Source organism: Bos indicus, chromosome 13 (genome assembly GCF_029378745.1).
Source record: "Bos indicus isolate NIAB-ARS_2022 breed Sahiwal x Tharparkar chromosome 13, NIAB-ARS_B.indTharparkar_mat_pri_1.0, whole genome shotgun sequence".
NCBI classification, from domain to species: domain Eukaryota; kingdom Metazoa; phylum Chordata; class Mammalia; order Artiodactyla; family Bovidae; genus Bos; species Bos indicus.
This window is the reverse complement of record NC_091772.1, coordinates 22,976,146-22,994,736: the sequence shown is the minus strand read 5'-3', so window position 1 is coordinate 22,994,736 and position 18,591 is coordinate 22,976,146. Positions and strand designations below refer to the sequence as shown.

General features: G+C 36.2%; 1 protein-coding gene across 5 annotated transcripts in view; it reads right to left on the bottom strand.

The window, feature by feature from the left end:
- The window catches only part of MLLT10 (MLLT10 histone lysine methyltransferase DOT1L cofactor), a 207,311-nt gene that overhangs the window by 11,621 nt on the left and 177,099 nt on the right, over positions 1 to 18,591 (bottom strand). For all 5 annotated transcript variants that reach the window (XR_002182142.2, XR_002182143.2, XM_019973026.2 and 2 more), the window contains exons 15-17: positions 4,928 to 5,045; positions 3,483 to 3,555; positions 1,043 to 1,197 (exon numbers count right to left, since the gene is read on the bottom strand). Coding sequence is in view for 3 of the 5 variants with exons in the window: in XM_019973026.2 (XP_019828585.2) it covers positions 1,043 to 1,197; positions 3,483 to 3,555; positions 4,928 to 5,045 (346 nt within the window). In the remaining 2 variants the exon portion in view is untranslated. The remainder of the gene's footprint in view (positions 1 to 1,042; positions 1,198 to 3,482; positions 3,556 to 4,927; positions 5,046 to 18,591) is intronic.

Here is an 18,591-nt window from a genome sequence, read left to right as displayed (position 1 = left end):
CTACTGGTACAGACACATACGGTCATTTCCCAAGGATTTAACTTTTATCCCTCCTCTTCAAGATCCCACACAGATCCCTTAGTGTACCCAAATGAGATGCAATAAGACTAAGCTAAACCTGTCCTCCAGCTATCATGTTTAAAGGATTATCCTGGCATGAATTTCCTCACAATTAGCATTTCTTGTCAAGAGCGCCATTCATAAAAATACCACATTTACAGCACCTGTCTAATGATAAGCAAAATATTTTGTTTTGTTTTAAAAAATAAAGAAGTAAAAGCTTATACCCCCTCAAATTATTAGAAAAAAAAAAATAAAACACTATATTTAAGTAAGATAGACACTTAAAATTGTAAAGATACTAAATACGTATATATAATAGACACTACATAATTTAGCAAGTAAATGATATAATATATAGTATATGTATAATGTATATGTAACTTAGTACTTATTCTTTCTCATCCAAATTATAAAATCAAGAGAGTTGGCCTTGACTATACACATTTTAAAAAAATTAATTCTGCAGTGGTGAGCAAGTTTTATTCAAACAATTCAGCTAAAAGATGCTACAGCTCATATTTTTAGTGAAATTTAACTGATTAGAACAAAGTAGAATGTAGAAACAAAGTACTAATATTTTAATATTAATAATTATAAAAACTAATAAGAACCAGTGAATTCTACAAGCCAGCAATGTTCATTTTATCTTTTAAGTCATCTAACCCTCAAAACAATACTGTGATATAGGTACATTATGATTCTCATCCTATAAATGGAAAACTACAGCATATTGACATTAACACACTTGCCCAAGATCACACTGTTTTAATAACAGGTAAAAACAGAATTCGAGTCCAAGGGGTAAACTGTAGCCTCTGTTCTATTAAGCCACTACATTACACTTTCTCACCATATTATACATCATAATTTCAATGCTATTCTTGACAAAGTGTGACTTCTACATCTGTCCACCTGAATGTTCATCTATCCATCCATCCATCTACTGCTCTTCCTTTAAGGACAAGAAGAGAATACTTACTGTCACTAGGAGTGCCCTGTTCTAATAAAAACTGCTGTCCTTCACTCCACTGCCTCTCCAGAAGCTGCTCTATGCTGGCTGCTACTGGGGGCAGGTTTTCCAAACTGCTGTTGCCTGGTTGGTCATAGCGGATCTGTAAGTTGCTTACAGGGGACCTGTTGGAAACATTAATCCTCAGGTTAAACAGGAGGAGGACCCTCTAAGGGAAGTATATTCACATTTCTCACCTTATGCTGACTCTTCTCCTGTAAAAGTTTTCTAACACCAGGTTATCTAGGCTAAAATGATAAAACCATAATCTACCCTAAAATTAGTAATTACCATCCTTCCTCCCCAAATGGTAAAAACCAAGGGGGAATAGCTGGCATACAGGATAAGTAAAAAACACTAGAAAATATAAATACACTACTAATAATTTCTGAAATTGGCAATAAAAGAACTTGATGCAACTTTATAAAACAAAAGGGAGAAAGACAGGATTAGAAAGATTCACACTGTACAGTTAAAATGAATTTTTGCTAATATCTCTCAGATCTATACTTCAAATGATAAGAACTTAAATATTCCAAAACAAAAGTCACTTATATTAACATGAACATGTAATGTTCTCTCATTCAGTTTTTGTTTTAAATACGTAAATGTGCCCATTTCTGGTCTCCGGCCTATTCTATAATTAGATAATGAATTAGGGCTATAGAGTTTCCAAAGTATTTCCATATAATTATCTTCACACCAACCTAGTGAGAAGTCAAAACCTGCCTTACTGGCTCTATTTCTATTTGAGGAAACAAGATGGGGCTTTAGTGACTTGTCCAAAGACACACTGCTAGTGAGTGACAGAACTGGGCAACAGCTCAGGGCCTCTCACAGCCTGCTAGTATTCTGCTGCAGCCCTAACACGCGTCTCCACAAAAATCCCTTCAAATAAGAGGTTAAACAAATGAGTCCTTTTATTCCTTCCACATGTAACCATTGAGTGCTATACATACAGCTGCCTGTCCCTTCCCAAATAGTACATTATTGCCAGGATACTTTAGGCTATTTTATTCCAGGCTGATTTTTAAAGAATAATATACACTCAGAAATATGTGCTAAAAGTAATATAGTGCCCTTTTTTGGTGTTAAATCCTATTTAGCTAACGAAACACAAAAAACTATACACAATGCAAGATAGCACTAAGGAATCTTAACTAATTTCTAAGGTTGCCTGTATGATATTTTAAATTTAAAAGGAGAACACAGACATGCTTCTTCCACTAAACATACAAGCAAAAAAATCCATTAACTTTCTCCTTTGGGGAAAAAAAGAACAAAACACAGTACAGAAGTAGCACAGCATAAATTACAGATTGGTCTGATGATGTTTTAACTGTGTACTTCAGATTCCTAGTTTCAAAAGAATAATATTTAATTTCTGAAGAGTTCAACTGGGAAAAACAATACAACCTTTATTTCAACCAAGGATCATACAGGAAAAAAGGAACTACTGATGCACCTCTAGAAAATAGCTACATTAGAGGTTATTGGATGAATCTCTCTAAGATTAAAAATGCTCCTTAGCAGACATTCCCCCAAATAATATAAGCAACACTGCTTATATATATTCATGGTAGTCACTACATAAAATTTTTAAATAGAATTTGTAAACTTCCATAGTTGAAAAGATATTCTTTAAGTGGGTTTCTTCTTCCACCTGCTCCATTTTCACCCAATCTAATACCACACTTCAGGTGGAGTTTACAAAATTAGAGAACAGAGAGAACACAACTAGAAAACAGTATAGAAGCTGAGAGTGGAATAAAATTAATAAAAATACAGCCTATTAAATAATAAAAACATGTCCTGTTAGCAATAATAATCTAACATATATATTAATATTATAAATGATATCTGAACTCTCTTATATAATATCCAAGGTAATTTCACAGAATAAGTATAATATATTTGCTGTACTTTGTTTCAAACAATTTTGAACAATTTTAGAGGGATTTTAGAGACAAGTCATAAGAACTTCATTTACTGAATTAGGAACTGGAGACTAAAGGGTTAAGTACATAGCCCACAACAGCGCTAAAACTGGAAGCCAAAGTTGAAAGCCTGGAGTCTGCAGCTTTAAGACATCTTAAGACTATTTTATAACCCAAAAAGAATTATCCAAGTTAAACACATTAATAGTACCTGCAGCTAAATATACAAGAGAGCTCAAACTGATTAGAGATCCAAGAAAAGGGTATGTCTTTTATAAAGCTTAGAAATCTAACCACATGTTTAATATTCAAATTAATTTAGAATCACTCTTCTTAACTGTCCAGACATGCCTCTTATCTACAGAATGATTTTATAGCCTCACAAATGTAAGCTCTGCTGATATGAGATAAAGAAGTTTCCAAATCTCAAAATGTTTCCTTTGCTGATACTTTGCAGTGCAAATAATGCTTACCTTGGTGAGAGACTTCCTCTGGGTGAGCTTCCTCTGCCAGCAAGGCTACGGCTATTGTCTCCAAGATCTTGATCTGCAGTGTAAATATTTCACAGCTGATAAAGTGACTCTCACTAGATGAGAGGTTTTAAGCCCTGGCCCTGATTTTTCCTACAACATACATAAAACCTTTACCACTATCTTTGCAGTTACTACAAAAGTAGAAGATCTAGTATGTTGCTAGTTTAGAATTGCTGAACTGTGGCATGTAAGGCGTTGTCCCTACACGTTTTTTTTTTGTGGGTGGAGAAGGCCATGGATTATGTTCATTCTTTCATTCCTTTCAATTTTACAGCACAGAAGCGTGGTTTCCATTTGCAGTACCCTCCCCTCAGCCACTTTTAATTTCTACGGTTAAAGTAATGAATCACAGCTGTGGACAGCTAATCTGTATGCTTATCACAGCAAATCCTTATGCTTTGTATATTTTAACACTTCACATTCCAAGACAAGTCATAAAAAACGTATGTATTACATAGAGCCATGCACCAAAACTAAAGTTATATATATATGTTACATGGATCATTACACATAACACTAAATAACCAAATGGACAAAGACAAGTAGGAATACAGAATTCTGTATGCAAAAAGAAATTAATTTTTAAAGATATTCCTGAGGTGACATCCAATGTCTCGGCTTGAAAAATAATTTGTATTTCCCCTACAGTGAGTTCCTTATAAAATCACCCTATCTGGCCTCTTCCAAGGTCATCCTCCCCTTATTCTGAGTCAGGTAACCTTTGACCCTTGAAGGCTAAAGACATGACTGATCCATTCTTGGTGAACTGCTAAACCCATTCCCTTCCCCCAAACAGGCATGACTACTTGGACATGTCAACAAATCCTTAAGGGTGGAAAGAAACAAAACAAATCCAGTGGCTCATTAAAACAGTACAAGAGGCAAATGCTACAAAATGTCAACTGGTAAAAATTCACAGGATTACTAAACACTGTAGAGATTCTCTAACAGGATTTTTTTTAACCAAGTTTGTGTAATGCAATTTCATGAATTATGCAAATAAAGATTGAGGCTATTCACAGAAAGCCCAGTGTTATACTACTTTCATTGCACAGAACTGAGCACTGAACACATCAATCACAAAAGTCACAGGAGACACTAGCATTCCTGCCTGCTGATGGCTCTGCTTAAACATTTACATTTCAGACAGTTAAAAAAAAAAAAAAAAAGGCACAGATTTTGCAGCACAGCATACTATTTACTTCCAAATGTAATTCTTTTCATTTAAAAGGGGAAGGGTACACACACACACAATCCTCCCCTTTAGATTTTATTTATTAACCACATCTTTAGATTTTTCAAATGAAATTAGCCTGATGGGGGATGAAAATCAGTTTGGTGGAGGGGAACAGAATTTTAGAGATTAAAAATTCTTGAGACCTTACCTGTTTGATTGTTTTCAGACTGAGCTATAAGAGCTGCCATTGATGAAGTTGAATTTAATCTATTGCCATACATATGAGATGATGCCTGATTAAGAGACGATCCAGATAGGGTATTTGCCTAAATGAAAAGAATTACAAAGACAAATTAATTACTGTATAAAATATCTGAATACTTTTCTTCCTAATAGACCTAGCAACAACTATTTTCTCCAACGTAAGAATGTAAGTAGAACTTCCTGACTTTCTAAAGTGCAAATTTCATTCTTGTTTTACCATTTCAACATTCCAGTTTCTGAAAAGTTACATTAACTCAAAAGAGAGAGGGAGCACTGAGACTGGCACAAAGTTAACTATTTATGATTTAATTTCAAAGTATCTATTTGATACCAAAACCAGTGGCCTGGTAACCATGTGAACATATGACAAGTTATTTAATCTTATTAAAGCGTTTAGAAAATAAGGGCAGGGAGACAACAGATGTCTAACAAATGCTTCAGTCTCTTACCTCACAGGCTGCCTAAGGAGGTCAAAAGGTTGAGCTTCTACCTTTAGTATTTTAACTACACAGAGCCATATCTCCATTGCTTAACTCTGTCATTAGTAAAACCCGCACACTATTTTGTTACTTCCTATTTTGATAGACTTGGAAGCCTGCTGCTTTTTCTGTTTTGTTTTGTTTTTATTTTAAAAGAAAGCAAACAGGCATCACAAGTATGTTTTCTATACAATGCAGGGCTCAACGAATCACAGCTTTGCCCTGACCCCATATAAGGCACTGTCTTTTTGGCAGTAAGCCAGCTCTGCGAACTGAAGAGCTGGTCCACAGTTTGTAATTCATTCATGTTGCTAACCACAATTCTGAAGGCCTCTACTGGGACTTGTGCCAAACAAGCGAAAATGAACCCTTAAACAGATGAAGCTAAGGAGGCTGGCCAAAGTCTTGCGTAATCCAATGTAATAAAAATGCCTTCTTTGATGTGAATACTTTCTCCCACTTTCCAAGAATATTATAACCTCAAAAATGTGGCATTTTGGAAGCAAATCTCTTGTACACAAAACATTGCTAACTCACAGAAGGCTATCACTCGTCTGAAATACTTTTCAGATTTAACAGAACCACACATTTCAAAGTAGATTTTTCTTTTTTCATGAAGTGAAATCAAAACTTTTGTAAAACGAAATAATTGTGTAGTTATTGCAGAACAAAATTCTGGAAAATAATTTCAAAGAATTGAGGTGTTTTTAATATAAATAAGCTGAATAACAGTAGAACAAAAGATGTAGAACATTTTGACATGTTTAACTGCACAAAAAGAGACCAAAACGACAAAGCAATGACAACAAGCAAAATATTACAGAGAATAAACCATGCTTCTGGAAAGACTCAGACCCTGACATTAATATTTGGCCTCTAGCCAACTTCCTAAACATAAAAACTGGACTTTACAAGTCACAGGAATAGTCCCCGTGACATAGAATCCTGTCCTTGCTTTCCATTGTCTCAAAGGGTATATTTCATATAATGTCTAAGTTCAATTGGTCAATTTCTGGGTTTCATTTTTCTTCTCATTAAAGCTATGTATACAAAGTCAGTAGTTTGGATTATACAGTCCTGTTTCACAATCAATTACCCCTCAGCAAAAGCTGCTGCTGCTGCTAAGTCGCTTCAGTCGTGTCTGACTCTATGCGACCCCATAGATGGCAGTCCACCAGGCTCCCCCATCCCTGGGATTCTCAAGGCAAGAACACTGGAGTGGGTTGCCATTTCCCTCTCCAATGCATGAAAGTGAAAAGTGAAAGTGAAGTTGCTTAGTCGTGTCTGACTCATAGCGACCCCGTGGACTGCAGCCCACCAGGCTCCTCCATCCATGGGATTTTTCCAGGCAAGAGTACTAGTGGGGTGCCATTGCCTTCTCCGCAGCAAAAGCTAAGTCATCACTTTAATCTGAAGATCACACTAGACACTTACCATGCATAGAATATATAAAATGTGTCAGAAACGGAAAGATAGGAAAACTTTTTTTTTTAACCTCTTCAGAAGTTAATAAGCTTGGGAATCAGCTACTCATAAAGTAACTTAGAACGAGAAAAATCCAGAGACAAACAGAAAGACCAGATGTTACTAGAAACCCAGTTTAAAATCTTGGGCACCTCACACTTAAAAATGCCCTTTGCAGAGCCAATTTACTCTTACTCTAGACATAATTCTAAAAAGATCAACTAAGCATATAACAGATTAGAAGTGGAAAATTAATTAGAAAGAGGAAGAAAAAGTAATATCTTGAGACATTTTGTTGGCAGCAAGAAGTAACAGCTGACAGCAAGAGGAGAGAAAAATACGAGCAAGAAAGAGCACACTCCCGAGTGCTGGCCGGGCCTGGCTCTGAGAGCATGGGCAGGAAGGGTCGCCACACCTGCACCCCAGCCTTTTGACTCTCGTGCTAGTGCACTCATCCACTGGCTGGATCACAACTATTACACCAGTTGAACTGCTTTTCTAGTTCCAATTATCAGTTTTATAAGCTTCCTTAGTCTCTTGATAAGAATCAAAGATGCTATTCTCTTTCAGGAAGGGTTCCTTCTGTCAAGGGCTTTATATTTATCCCTGTTAGCTTCAAATTTCTTGATGTAGTCTCCAAATCATCATACTTTTTCAATCACACACTCCACCCACTACACTAAAGGCTCAAAATGCAAAGCAACACAGCATAACTCATTTCCGTAATGACTACCATCAGGAAGAGGATAAATCATCGTTAGCACAATTTCAAAGCAAGAAAGTATGGATTTTATAAAGATGGTAGGCAAAGGTAAAATTAATAATAAAAACAATTAGAAATACATTCATTATCCTGAATGACAAATTTCCCTCAATTTTCTGATTGTTTAAAAATTACCAGGTAGTTTTTAAAATTATTGTATTTATCTAAATAAGGAATTTCCAAGAGAGATTGAAAATTACCAATTTTTACCATCTAGGGTTTTGTGGTATATGAGAGCACCTAAACCACTCTACATTAAATTCAAGTCATTACCGTCATTTTTGCAGGTAGCATGAGCTAGCAAAGACTCTACAAATGTCTGACATTGGCCAACATTTCTGAAATGATATTTACAAAGGTTACTGCTGGAAACTGTTGATAACTCTGCAGGAAACTTAGAGCAAAGAAACTCCCAACATTTTAGCCAAAAGATTCTACAACTTTTAGTAGCAATAAAGAAGGAAAAGCGAAAGAGACAACCTACACTGATGGGGGAATATAAATTGGTACAGCCACGTGGAGGAAAGTACAGACCTTTAAAAACCAAAAACAGAGCTGTCATATGATTCAGCAATACCACTCCTGGGCATACATCTGGAGAAAACCATAATCTGAAAAGATACATGCACCCCAATGTTCATTGTGGCCCTATTTACAACAGCCAGGAAATGGAAGCAATGTAAATGTCTGTCAACAGATGAATGGACTACTACTTAGTCATAAAAAAGAATTAAATAACGCCATTTGCAGAAACATGGATGCATCTGGAGATTACCATACTAGGTGAAATAAAGCTAGATAGAGAAAGACAAATATTCTATGATATTGCTTATGTGTTAGTCTGCTCAATCATGTTCAACTTTATGGGATCCCATGGACTATAGCCCACCAGGTTCATATGTCCATGGAATTCTCCAGGCAAGTATACTGGAGTGGATACCACTGCCTTCTCCAGGGGATCTTTCGGACCCAGGGATCAAACCTGGGTCCCCTGTATTATAGACAGATTCTTTACTGTCTGAGCCACAAGGGAACTGGATATCACTTATATGTGGAATCAAAAAAAAAAAAAGATACAAATGAATTTACATATAAAACAGAGATATACCCATATAGAAATAAATTTATGGTTACCAGAGGAGAAAGGGGGAGGGGAGAGGGATAAACTAGAGTTAACATATACTAGATATAAAATAGATTACCAACAAGGACATACTGTGTGGCACAGGGGGCTTCACTCAGTATTTTGAAATAACCTATAAGAGGAAAGAATCTGAAAAAGTTTATATACACACACACCACAAATGAATCATTCTGCTGTATACCTGAAATTAACTCAACACTGTAAATCAACTATACTTCAATTACCCAAAAAAAAGAAAGTGCTATTTGTTTTTGGAAGTAAGTACACACCTTATGGTATTTCAATTCTATCTTGCCCTGGAAAGCAGAATGTCTACTGTGGGCAAGTATGTTCTTGAGCCTGTTGGCACTATAAAGAATATAAGCTGTTAAAACACTGGGGAGGCTGAGTGAAAGTATCCATAATACACATGAACTCTGCACTGTTCCTGCAACTTTTCCATACACCTAAAATTATTTCAAAATAAAAAGCTAAAACAAAAAAGAATATGATTGCAAAAAACCTGTTACTTGGCTTTATAGTATTTTGATGAAATGAAGTAATCTACTCAAAATGTAAAAAGAGGTGTTAGTCCAGATTCACTTCCAAATATATGATCTTGGGTTTTTTCCCTCCCCAAGATTAATAACTGAAGGAACCACTTACACACAAGATGTTATACTATACCTATTCCAAGATCCTAGTAACAATCTTAGTAAGTGTAATAATTATTTTACAAAATGGACCCGAAGCAAAGTAAAGTAAATCTAATAATTACTGAGCTAAATCTAAGTCACACTAAAGCAAAATATGCTTAGGTATCCAAGGAGACCTGGGTTCAACCCTTAGGTCGTGAAGATTCCCTGGAGAAGGGAATGGTTGCAAAAGGGCAGACACGACTAAGTGACTTTCACTTTTTCACCTGAGAAAGAGAATAACCCTAGCAAATTTAGACTACTATGATAAGCATCTAGAAAGACATGCAAGCCACTACCCAAGGTAGTATTTAAACTCAAAATCAAAGAAATTTAGTGTTTCCTAAGTAGACTGACATACCCTATTAAAATATTAACAAGATTAAAATTACATTTCAGCTTGAAATTTCCTATTAATAGTTCACCTCTCATATTCCAAATGTCTGCTTATGACCACAGAGAAGTTTTTAAAAGGGTTGTAGTTTTAGAGTGAAGTGAATCTATCAAATTCCTAGGCACCTGGCTCATTCTAAAGGAGTTAGTTGTGGAGGGGGAAAAAAAATCAGGCTAAATCTATTCAATTAACTGAATATCAGACTTAAAAGTGGGTATTGATAGTTTTTCCCCCCTCCCCACTGTTGGTAAAGGCAGAATGATAAAGTATAAAGAAGTAAAATTAGGTTTGAAAGAGTAGTACCTATCAAAATTTCACCTTTGAAAAGTATCATAGCAATACATCATCTAGGGGTGAATATGAAACTTCATGCTTCAATCATATAGGAAGAGGTCACAGCAAGCATATTTTAAAAATGCACAATTAACCTGTCAATAAAGTCAAATGATGCAAACAAGCTCTAAAACACAGTAGCTTCCTCCTCAAACTTTCCAACTCTGATTCCTGATTTAAAATTGCATTCTTTCAAAATATCATCAGCTCACTAAGCAGTATTATTTTAAAATCTCCTACTTCATGTACACTCTTACAGGGAAAAACTCTTCATTATCACTGTATCTGCCATAAGCCAACCTATGGCACCTTGCTTGGGTGGGGCACTAAAGCTCTGTCTTTAAGCTCCATCTGTAAAAATGGAGATATGAAATAGTAACTACCTTCTAAGAATATTATGAGAAATTAAGTTGATGTATAGAAGGGCTGAGAAGAATGCACAACACACAGCAAGCACTCAAATTTTACTGTGCTTTTTTAAAATTATTTTCCTAAGCTATTATGGCTTCCATCTTTTCCATTAACTTCATTAGAGAATATAAATTGCCAATTATATTCTGATATGAACATGGTTATATTTCAAAGAACAAAACATTTCCCTGAGAAAAATTAAATAGTATTAATATCTCATTATGCAATGACATTTTAATCTATATATTTTATAATAACATAGCAATAACACAGCAATACTGCAAATATACTGTAAGAATTCAAATATTTTAATGAAAATTTACACACAATTTGACTACAAAGGTTTCTATGAAAAATTAGAGAACAATGGAAAGTTTCATATGTTCTCTAACTTAATTCTAACTTTGTACTGTAAAATGTACCCTGATAACAGACCCAATTCTGTGTCAGCTACCACCAACCATTGGGCTTTAATGCTCTGCGTGTGATGAGAGAAGAAACCAAGTGTGAACAACTTTCAGGTCCCATGAGTAGGCTGACTGTTAAAGCTGTCAGGTTCAATTGCATCATTCCACTTTATTCAATGCCCCAAACTGCTCCCTAATTGTTAGGAGCTTAACGTATTCAAAACCATTGTTTAGGCTAATGCTGAAATGCCCCACAATTGAGTTTCTACAAAGTCGTGGGAGGATTAAATTGTAGTTAAACCATCAATGAACACTTATGATTGGACAACAGGACTGTACAGAATAACCACCAACTATAAGCAGGTTTCTAATTGGTTAATATCTAATCAACATATCACTTATCTTTTGGAGGGAAAATTATTAAGTCCCTAAATAGGCTGTTGAAATAATTTAAGAAAGGAAAAGATCTCATTCAACAGCTGTATGTAAAATGACTAAAATTCATCTATCTGTAGTAATATGAAATTGTAAGTTTTAACAGAAAAGTTTAACACTATTTTTAGTAAAGGAAGTGCTTCTGTACAATTTTCTCACTGGCAATCAGGCTGTTTCTATAAGAGCTGAAATTCAAATGTCCTATAACAACTGTAACATCACTGTAGTGACTATGAATTCCAAAGTACTTATGGTCTGCAAAGTACTTTTCTCATTTGAACTTCAAAATACACCTGTATTGCAGGTAGAGTAGGTATTTAAAATATTCCATTTCATATGTAAAAAAATTAAAACCCACAAATGTAAAAGATCCACCCACCACCACACTAGTAGTAGTAATGTCCCAGGAACCTAGGATTTCTGACTCAATTTCTGCTATTTTGCATTGTGTCACACAAACAGACACAGTAAAATTCCAGACGTCTTTTTTCGACAGAGACTCATCATCTATGTCCCTTAACCTCTTTATCATCCAATAGTAAGAAATGTTAGAAAGCACTTTTAAAACCTTTTCTGCTCAGAAAGATAACTCCTGTAAAATTTTAAGTCATGTTGCAATTGTTTAAGACAGATGAAACTTTAATCTGACCAATCAAGTCAGAGCTCCTTCAAAGACAGGTGAATCTGCCTGGGAAACTGAAGCATTTTCCAAACAAAATCAAAGTGTCCTACCAAACATATCCGAAAGGAAACCAGAATTAGATCGACAGTAACTCCCCAACACACACAACCACACCACACATACACACCAAACTTACAGTCCTTGAAGCAAAAGTCTAAAAGAAATCTGCAAAACAGTATTTGCTAAGTTATACCTTTAAAATACTTCAATTTATCTGCATTTACTAAATATCACATAAATAAACCTTAAAAGTTGCTTCATTTAAATTACTTTTAAACTGTATCATTTGTATAATAGCAACATAGAGGAAACAAGAAACCGTAATTATCTACCCAAAGACTGTATCCAAAAGCAAAACTCAGAATGCAAGATGTTAGAATACAATTATTTTCATTACATTCTGCCTTTAATTCTACTAAAGTAATCCTTCAAACAAAAGCACCTGCATTCCTCCCAAAGACAAAACAGAATGAACGTAGAACTGGGAAATAGTGGAATTTGAAAGGCAAAATGAAAAATTAATGGCACACCTACAGAAACTAATTTATATCTCCACCGATGATACAACAAGAGCAGAGCACCCACCATTAAAAACATCACAGACAGCAGTTCTATCTTCCAATAATGTTAAGAAACTATAAAATAGTAACTATAATGTAATACACTGCTGATATCTGTGAAGGAATAATCACCCTAAAAACAAGTTTATCAAATAAAAGGATTTAACATCAAACAATATGAAACAAGGTTATCAAACATTTTTAAAAGTTTTTTTTTTTTTCCCTTCAAATTAGGGTTGCTAAGCATTAGACTTTTTCTTCCAAAATTTTAACAAGTGTCTCCTTTTTGCCCCATTAAAGGCACAAATCTAGTCTCAGTTTTTAATTTCTATTAGTTCTTTCTGATTATATATCCCCGACCACTTGCTTGGGAACAATCCTTAAGACATCAAACAAACCAAATAAGAGGCCTGCTTGTCTTACTTAAAACCAAGGCCAGAAAGATCAAGAATGATCTCCTTATTTTTATCCTGCTGGCACCAAGACCATCACTAAAAATGACTACTTTCATAAAAGTTTTTGGGAGGGAAAGGAAGAGAGTCAAAACACTGTTCAAATTTAACACCTCTATTCTCTGATTTTTATTTCTTTAAAATATTTGCTGGCTGCTGTGATGGTTTTCTCAGTAACTGTGTAACAAGTCTTCTACAATTATATTTTACACATTAATAGTTTTAATTTACACACTTTAAGTGTGTAAGCACTACTCTTCACTTTTCAATAAACTACCTATAAAGAAACTCTAAATAAAAGGCTAAAATGGGGTTAAACACACTGAATTTTATGATTTAAAAACATGCAAGGCCCATACATAAACAGAAATAAACGTATTGTTTTGAAAATAAGATTAAATTACCAAGTGCATCACAATTTTAGGAGTTCTATCTAAATATTCAATTTATTCTAAATATTTCTGAATCCTTTCCTTTGCACACTGTCTAGAAAATTCACACTTTGTACATTCAAAACCAATACTATTGTCTCAGGCAGCTAAACTGAAGTAGTTTTGCACTCAATTCAACTCAGAGGTCAACCTGCCTCAGTTGCCTGGAGACTGATGGTTGCCAGAGCAGCACTAGCTAAGCCAGGCTAAATACACTCCGGCGTGAAGGCGGAAAGCGTTTACTGCTGGAGAGAAACATAGATGCAGCTGTCTCAGCATGTAGCATGTGAGTCTCACTGGATGATCATATTTATAAGCTACCCATCTTACTGCAACAGGGAAAGAGGATAAACAGTGAAGATTTTAATTGGACTGAATCCTGGATTACTTGCAACTATGATTTCTTTGTTCTTCAGTTGAGTCATATGTGAAGTGGAATTTTTCCTCTAGCTATAAATTTCTCTTCACTACCACTTCCCCCACCCATCTCCCTAATGCCAACCCTCAAAACCACAAACATAATGAATGGGAAGAAATGAGATTTTTGCTTAATTCAGCCTGGAATTAACCAGAGAGTAATTAAAACAGACTTTTATAAAGAAAGGAAAGAAAAATGCACATTGAAAATGTTCATGTGAGACTCTTTCCAAGGATATAAAGCTATCAACAGCATATGGTTACACTTAATTAAAAGAGATAAAGCTATTTATAAGGGCCATTCTCTCATTTATCCTTTCACCCTCTCTAACCCCAAATCCCTGTGATTATGTCTACCTCACCAAGGCTAGTGACAGCAGCTAGAGAAAAACTCTCCTAAACTAGTCAAACTCCCCTTGCTCAGGTTAAGTTCACCAAATTGTCAAAGACAATACCACTAATCGTGCCATTGTTTTTCTATGCTGAACTACTGTTTATTCCAATTCTTGACCTAATTAAAAGGTGACTGTTTGCACTTCACGGTTACATACTTTAAAGACAACAATGCTATGCTTTGATGTACAGATTACAGGATATGCTGGAAAAGCCTAGGTATACTCTAAAGGCCCACACAATGTAAATTATGCACACGCACATAAAGCATGAGTTTACAGCAACTTACAAACAACTACTTAACTAGTTGCTTATAATTAGACATTTGTCTTTGTTAGAATTTTCTCAAAACATTGAGACTTTTAGAGGCTTTGGGTAAAGTGAAAATAAAAATAAAATTATAAGAGAATGTCAATAAATAAAACAAATAGGAAGTTTAAATTATCACCTTTGAAGAAATCTGAGGGTTGAGGATGGGGAATGAGGGGTGGACTCTGTGTGTGTGTGCACGTGTGCAAGCATATACCCATGAGAAACTTTGCCCATTTACTGTCCTATATATGTAATTCAAGACTATGATTTCTCTGCTTTGACTCTAGGTCTTAGAGCATTCCTGTAGACTAGGGCACCTATCAAGTTCTAGATAGAAAATGAAGAAAAAGGTTAAACAGATGCAAAATCACCAACATAGTCACCACTGCTTATAATTTTATAAATATTCTTTCTTATCCGCTAGGAAGAAATCATGTAAGTATATAAGGACTTAAAGGAATCATTCATTCTCAATCCTATATTCTTCTGCACTTTTTTAAAAAATTAGACTGTAGATATTCATATATTACTTCTGTGATTTTAAAATTATAAAAGAAATTTTTTAAACCACCTAAGTCCAAAATTGGTTCATACTTTGTAAGTCCTTAACCCTCTTATCCTTTCTTATCCTTATCCATCAGAGGGCACACAAAACAAAACCACAATCACAGAAAACTAACCAAACTGATCACATGGACCACACAGCCTTGTCTAACTCAATGAAACTATGAGCCATGCCATGTAGGGCCACCCAAAACAGACGGGTCATAGTGGAGACTTCTGACAAAACGTGGTCCACTGGAGAAGGGAATGGCAAAGCACTTCAGCATTCTTGCCTTAGGAACCCCATGAACAGTATGAGAAGGCAAAAATAGGACACTGAAAGAAGAATTCCCCAGGTTGGTAGGTGACCAATGTGCTACTACTGAAGAAGAGTGGAGAAATAACTCCAGAAAGAATGAAGAGATGGAGCCAAAGCAAAAACAACGCCCAGTTGTGGATGTGACTGGTGATGGATGTCAAGTCCAATGCCATAAAGAACAATATTGGATAGGAACCTGGGATGTTAGGTCCATGAATCAAGGCAAATTGGAAGCAGTCAAGCAGGAGATGGCAAGAGTCAACATTGACATTTTAGAAATCAGTGAACTAAAATGGACTGGAATGGGCAAATTTAACTCAGATGATCATTATATCTACTACTGTGGGCAAAAATCCCTTACAAGAAATGGAATAGCCCTCATAATCAACAAAAAAGTCCGAAATACAGTACTTGTGTGCCGTCTCAAATATGACAGAATGATCTGTTTCATTCCAAGGCAAACCATTCAGTATCACAGTAATCCAAGTCTATGTCCCAACCATTAATGCTGAAGAAGCTGAAGTTGAAGGCTTCAATGAAGACCTCAAGACCTTCTAGAACTAACACCCAAAAAACATGTCCTTTTCATCATAGGGGACTGGAATGCAAAACTAGGAAGTTGAGAGATACCTGCAGTAACAGGCAGTTGGGAGTACAAAGTGAAGCAGGGCAGAGGCTAACACAATTTTGCCAAGAGAACGCACTAGTCATAGCAAACACCCTCTTTCAACAACACAAAAGACAACTCTACACATGGATATCACCAGATGGTCAATACCGAAATCATACTGATTATGTTCTTTGCAGCCAAAGATGGAGAAGCTCTATACAGTCAGCAAAAATAAGGCCAGGAGCTGACTGTGGCTCAGATCATGAACTCCTTATTGCCAAATTCAGACTTAAACTGAAGAGAGTAGGGAAAACCACTAGACCATTTAGCTATAACCTAAACCAAATCCTTTATGATTACACAGTGGAAGTGACAAATAGATTCAAGGGATTAGATCTGTTAAGAGTGCCTGAAGAACTATGGATGGACGTTCGTAACACTGTATGGGAAGCAGTGATCAAGACCCATCCCCAAGAAGAAGAAATGCAAAAAGGCAAAATTTTGTCTGAGGAGGCCTTACAAATAGCTGAGAAAAGAAGAAAAGCTAAAGGCAAAGGAGAAAAGGAAAGATCTACACATCTGAATACAGAGTTCCAAAGAATAGCCAAGAGAGATAAGAAAGCCTTCCTCAGTGATCAATGCAAAGAAATAGAGGAAAACAATAAAATGAGAAAGACTAGAGATTTCTTCAGGAAAATTAGAGACACCAAGGGAACATTTCATGCAACGACAGGCACAATAAAGGACAGAAACAATATGGACCTAACAGAAGCAGAAGATATTAAGAAGAGGTGGTAAGAAAAAACAGAAGAAACCTACGCAAAAAAGATCTTTATGACCCAGACAACCATGATAGTGTGATCACTCACCTAGAGCCAGACATCCTGGAATGTGAAGTCAAGTGGGCCTTAGGAAGGACCACTATGAACAAAGCTAGTGGAGGTGACTGAATTCCAGTCGAGCTATTTCAAATCCTAAATGATGATGTTGTCAAAGTGCTACACTCAATATGCCAGCAAATCTGGAAAATGCAGCAGGGGCCACAGGACTGGAAAAGGTCAGTTTTCATTCCAATCCCAAAGAAAGGCAATGCCAAAGAGTGCTTAAACTACCGCACAACTGTACTCATCTCACACGCTAGCAAAATAATGCTAGCATTACTTTCAAAATTCTCCAAGCCAGGCTTCGCCAGGCTTCAACAGTACATGAACAGTGAACTTCCAGATGTTCAAGCTGGATTTAGAAAAGGGAGAGGAACCAGAGATAAAATTGCCAACATCCATTGGATCATCAAAAAAGCGAGAGTTCCAGAAAAACATCTACTTCTGCTTTACTGAGTACACCAAAGCCTTTGACTGTGTGCATCATAACAAACTGTGAAAAATTCTTAAAGAGATGGGAATACCAGACCACTTGTCTCCTGAGAAATCTGTATGCAGGTCAAGAACCAACAGTTAGAGCCAGACATGGAACAATGGACTGGTTTGAAATTGGGAAAGAAGTGTGTCAAGGCTGTATACTGTCACCCTGCTTATTTAATATATATTCAGAGTACATCATGTGAAATGCTGGGCTGGATGAAGCACAGCTGGAATCAAGATGGCAGGGAAAAATATCAATAACCTCACATATGCAGATGACACCACCCTTATGGCAGAAAGCGAAGAACTAAAGAGCCTCTTGATGAAAGTGAAAGAGGAGAGTGAAAAAGCTTGCTTGAAACTCAACATTAAAAAAGGAAGAACATGGCATCTGGGCCCATCCCTTCATGGTAAATACATGGGCAAACAATGGAAACAGTGACAGACTTATTTTCTCAGCTCCAATATCACTGCAGATGGTGACTGAAGCCATGAAATTAAAAGATGCTTGCTCCTTGGAAGAAAAGCTATGACCAACCTAGAGAGCATGTTAAAAAAAAGAGACAATTACTTTGTAGACAAAGGTCCATCTAGTCAAGGGTATGGTTTTTCCAGTAGTCATGTACGGATGTGAGAGTTGGACTATAAAGAAAGCTGAGTGCCGAAAAACTGATGCTTTTGAACTGTGGTGTTGGAGAAGACTCTTGAAAGTCTCTTGGACTGCAAGGAGATCCAACCAGTCCATCCTAAAGGAAATCAGTCCTGAATATTCATTGCAAGGACTGATGCTGAAGCTGAAACTCCAATACTCTGGCAACCTGATGGGAAGAACTGATTCACTGGAAAAGACCCTAATACTGGGAAAGACTGAAGGTAGGAGGAGAAGGAGCGACAGAGGAGGAGATGGCTGGATAATACCACCGACTTGATGGGCACAAGTTTGAGCAAGCCCTGGGAGTTGGTGATGGACAGGAAAGCCTGGTGTGCTGAAGTCCACTGGGTGGCAAAGAGTCAAACATGACTG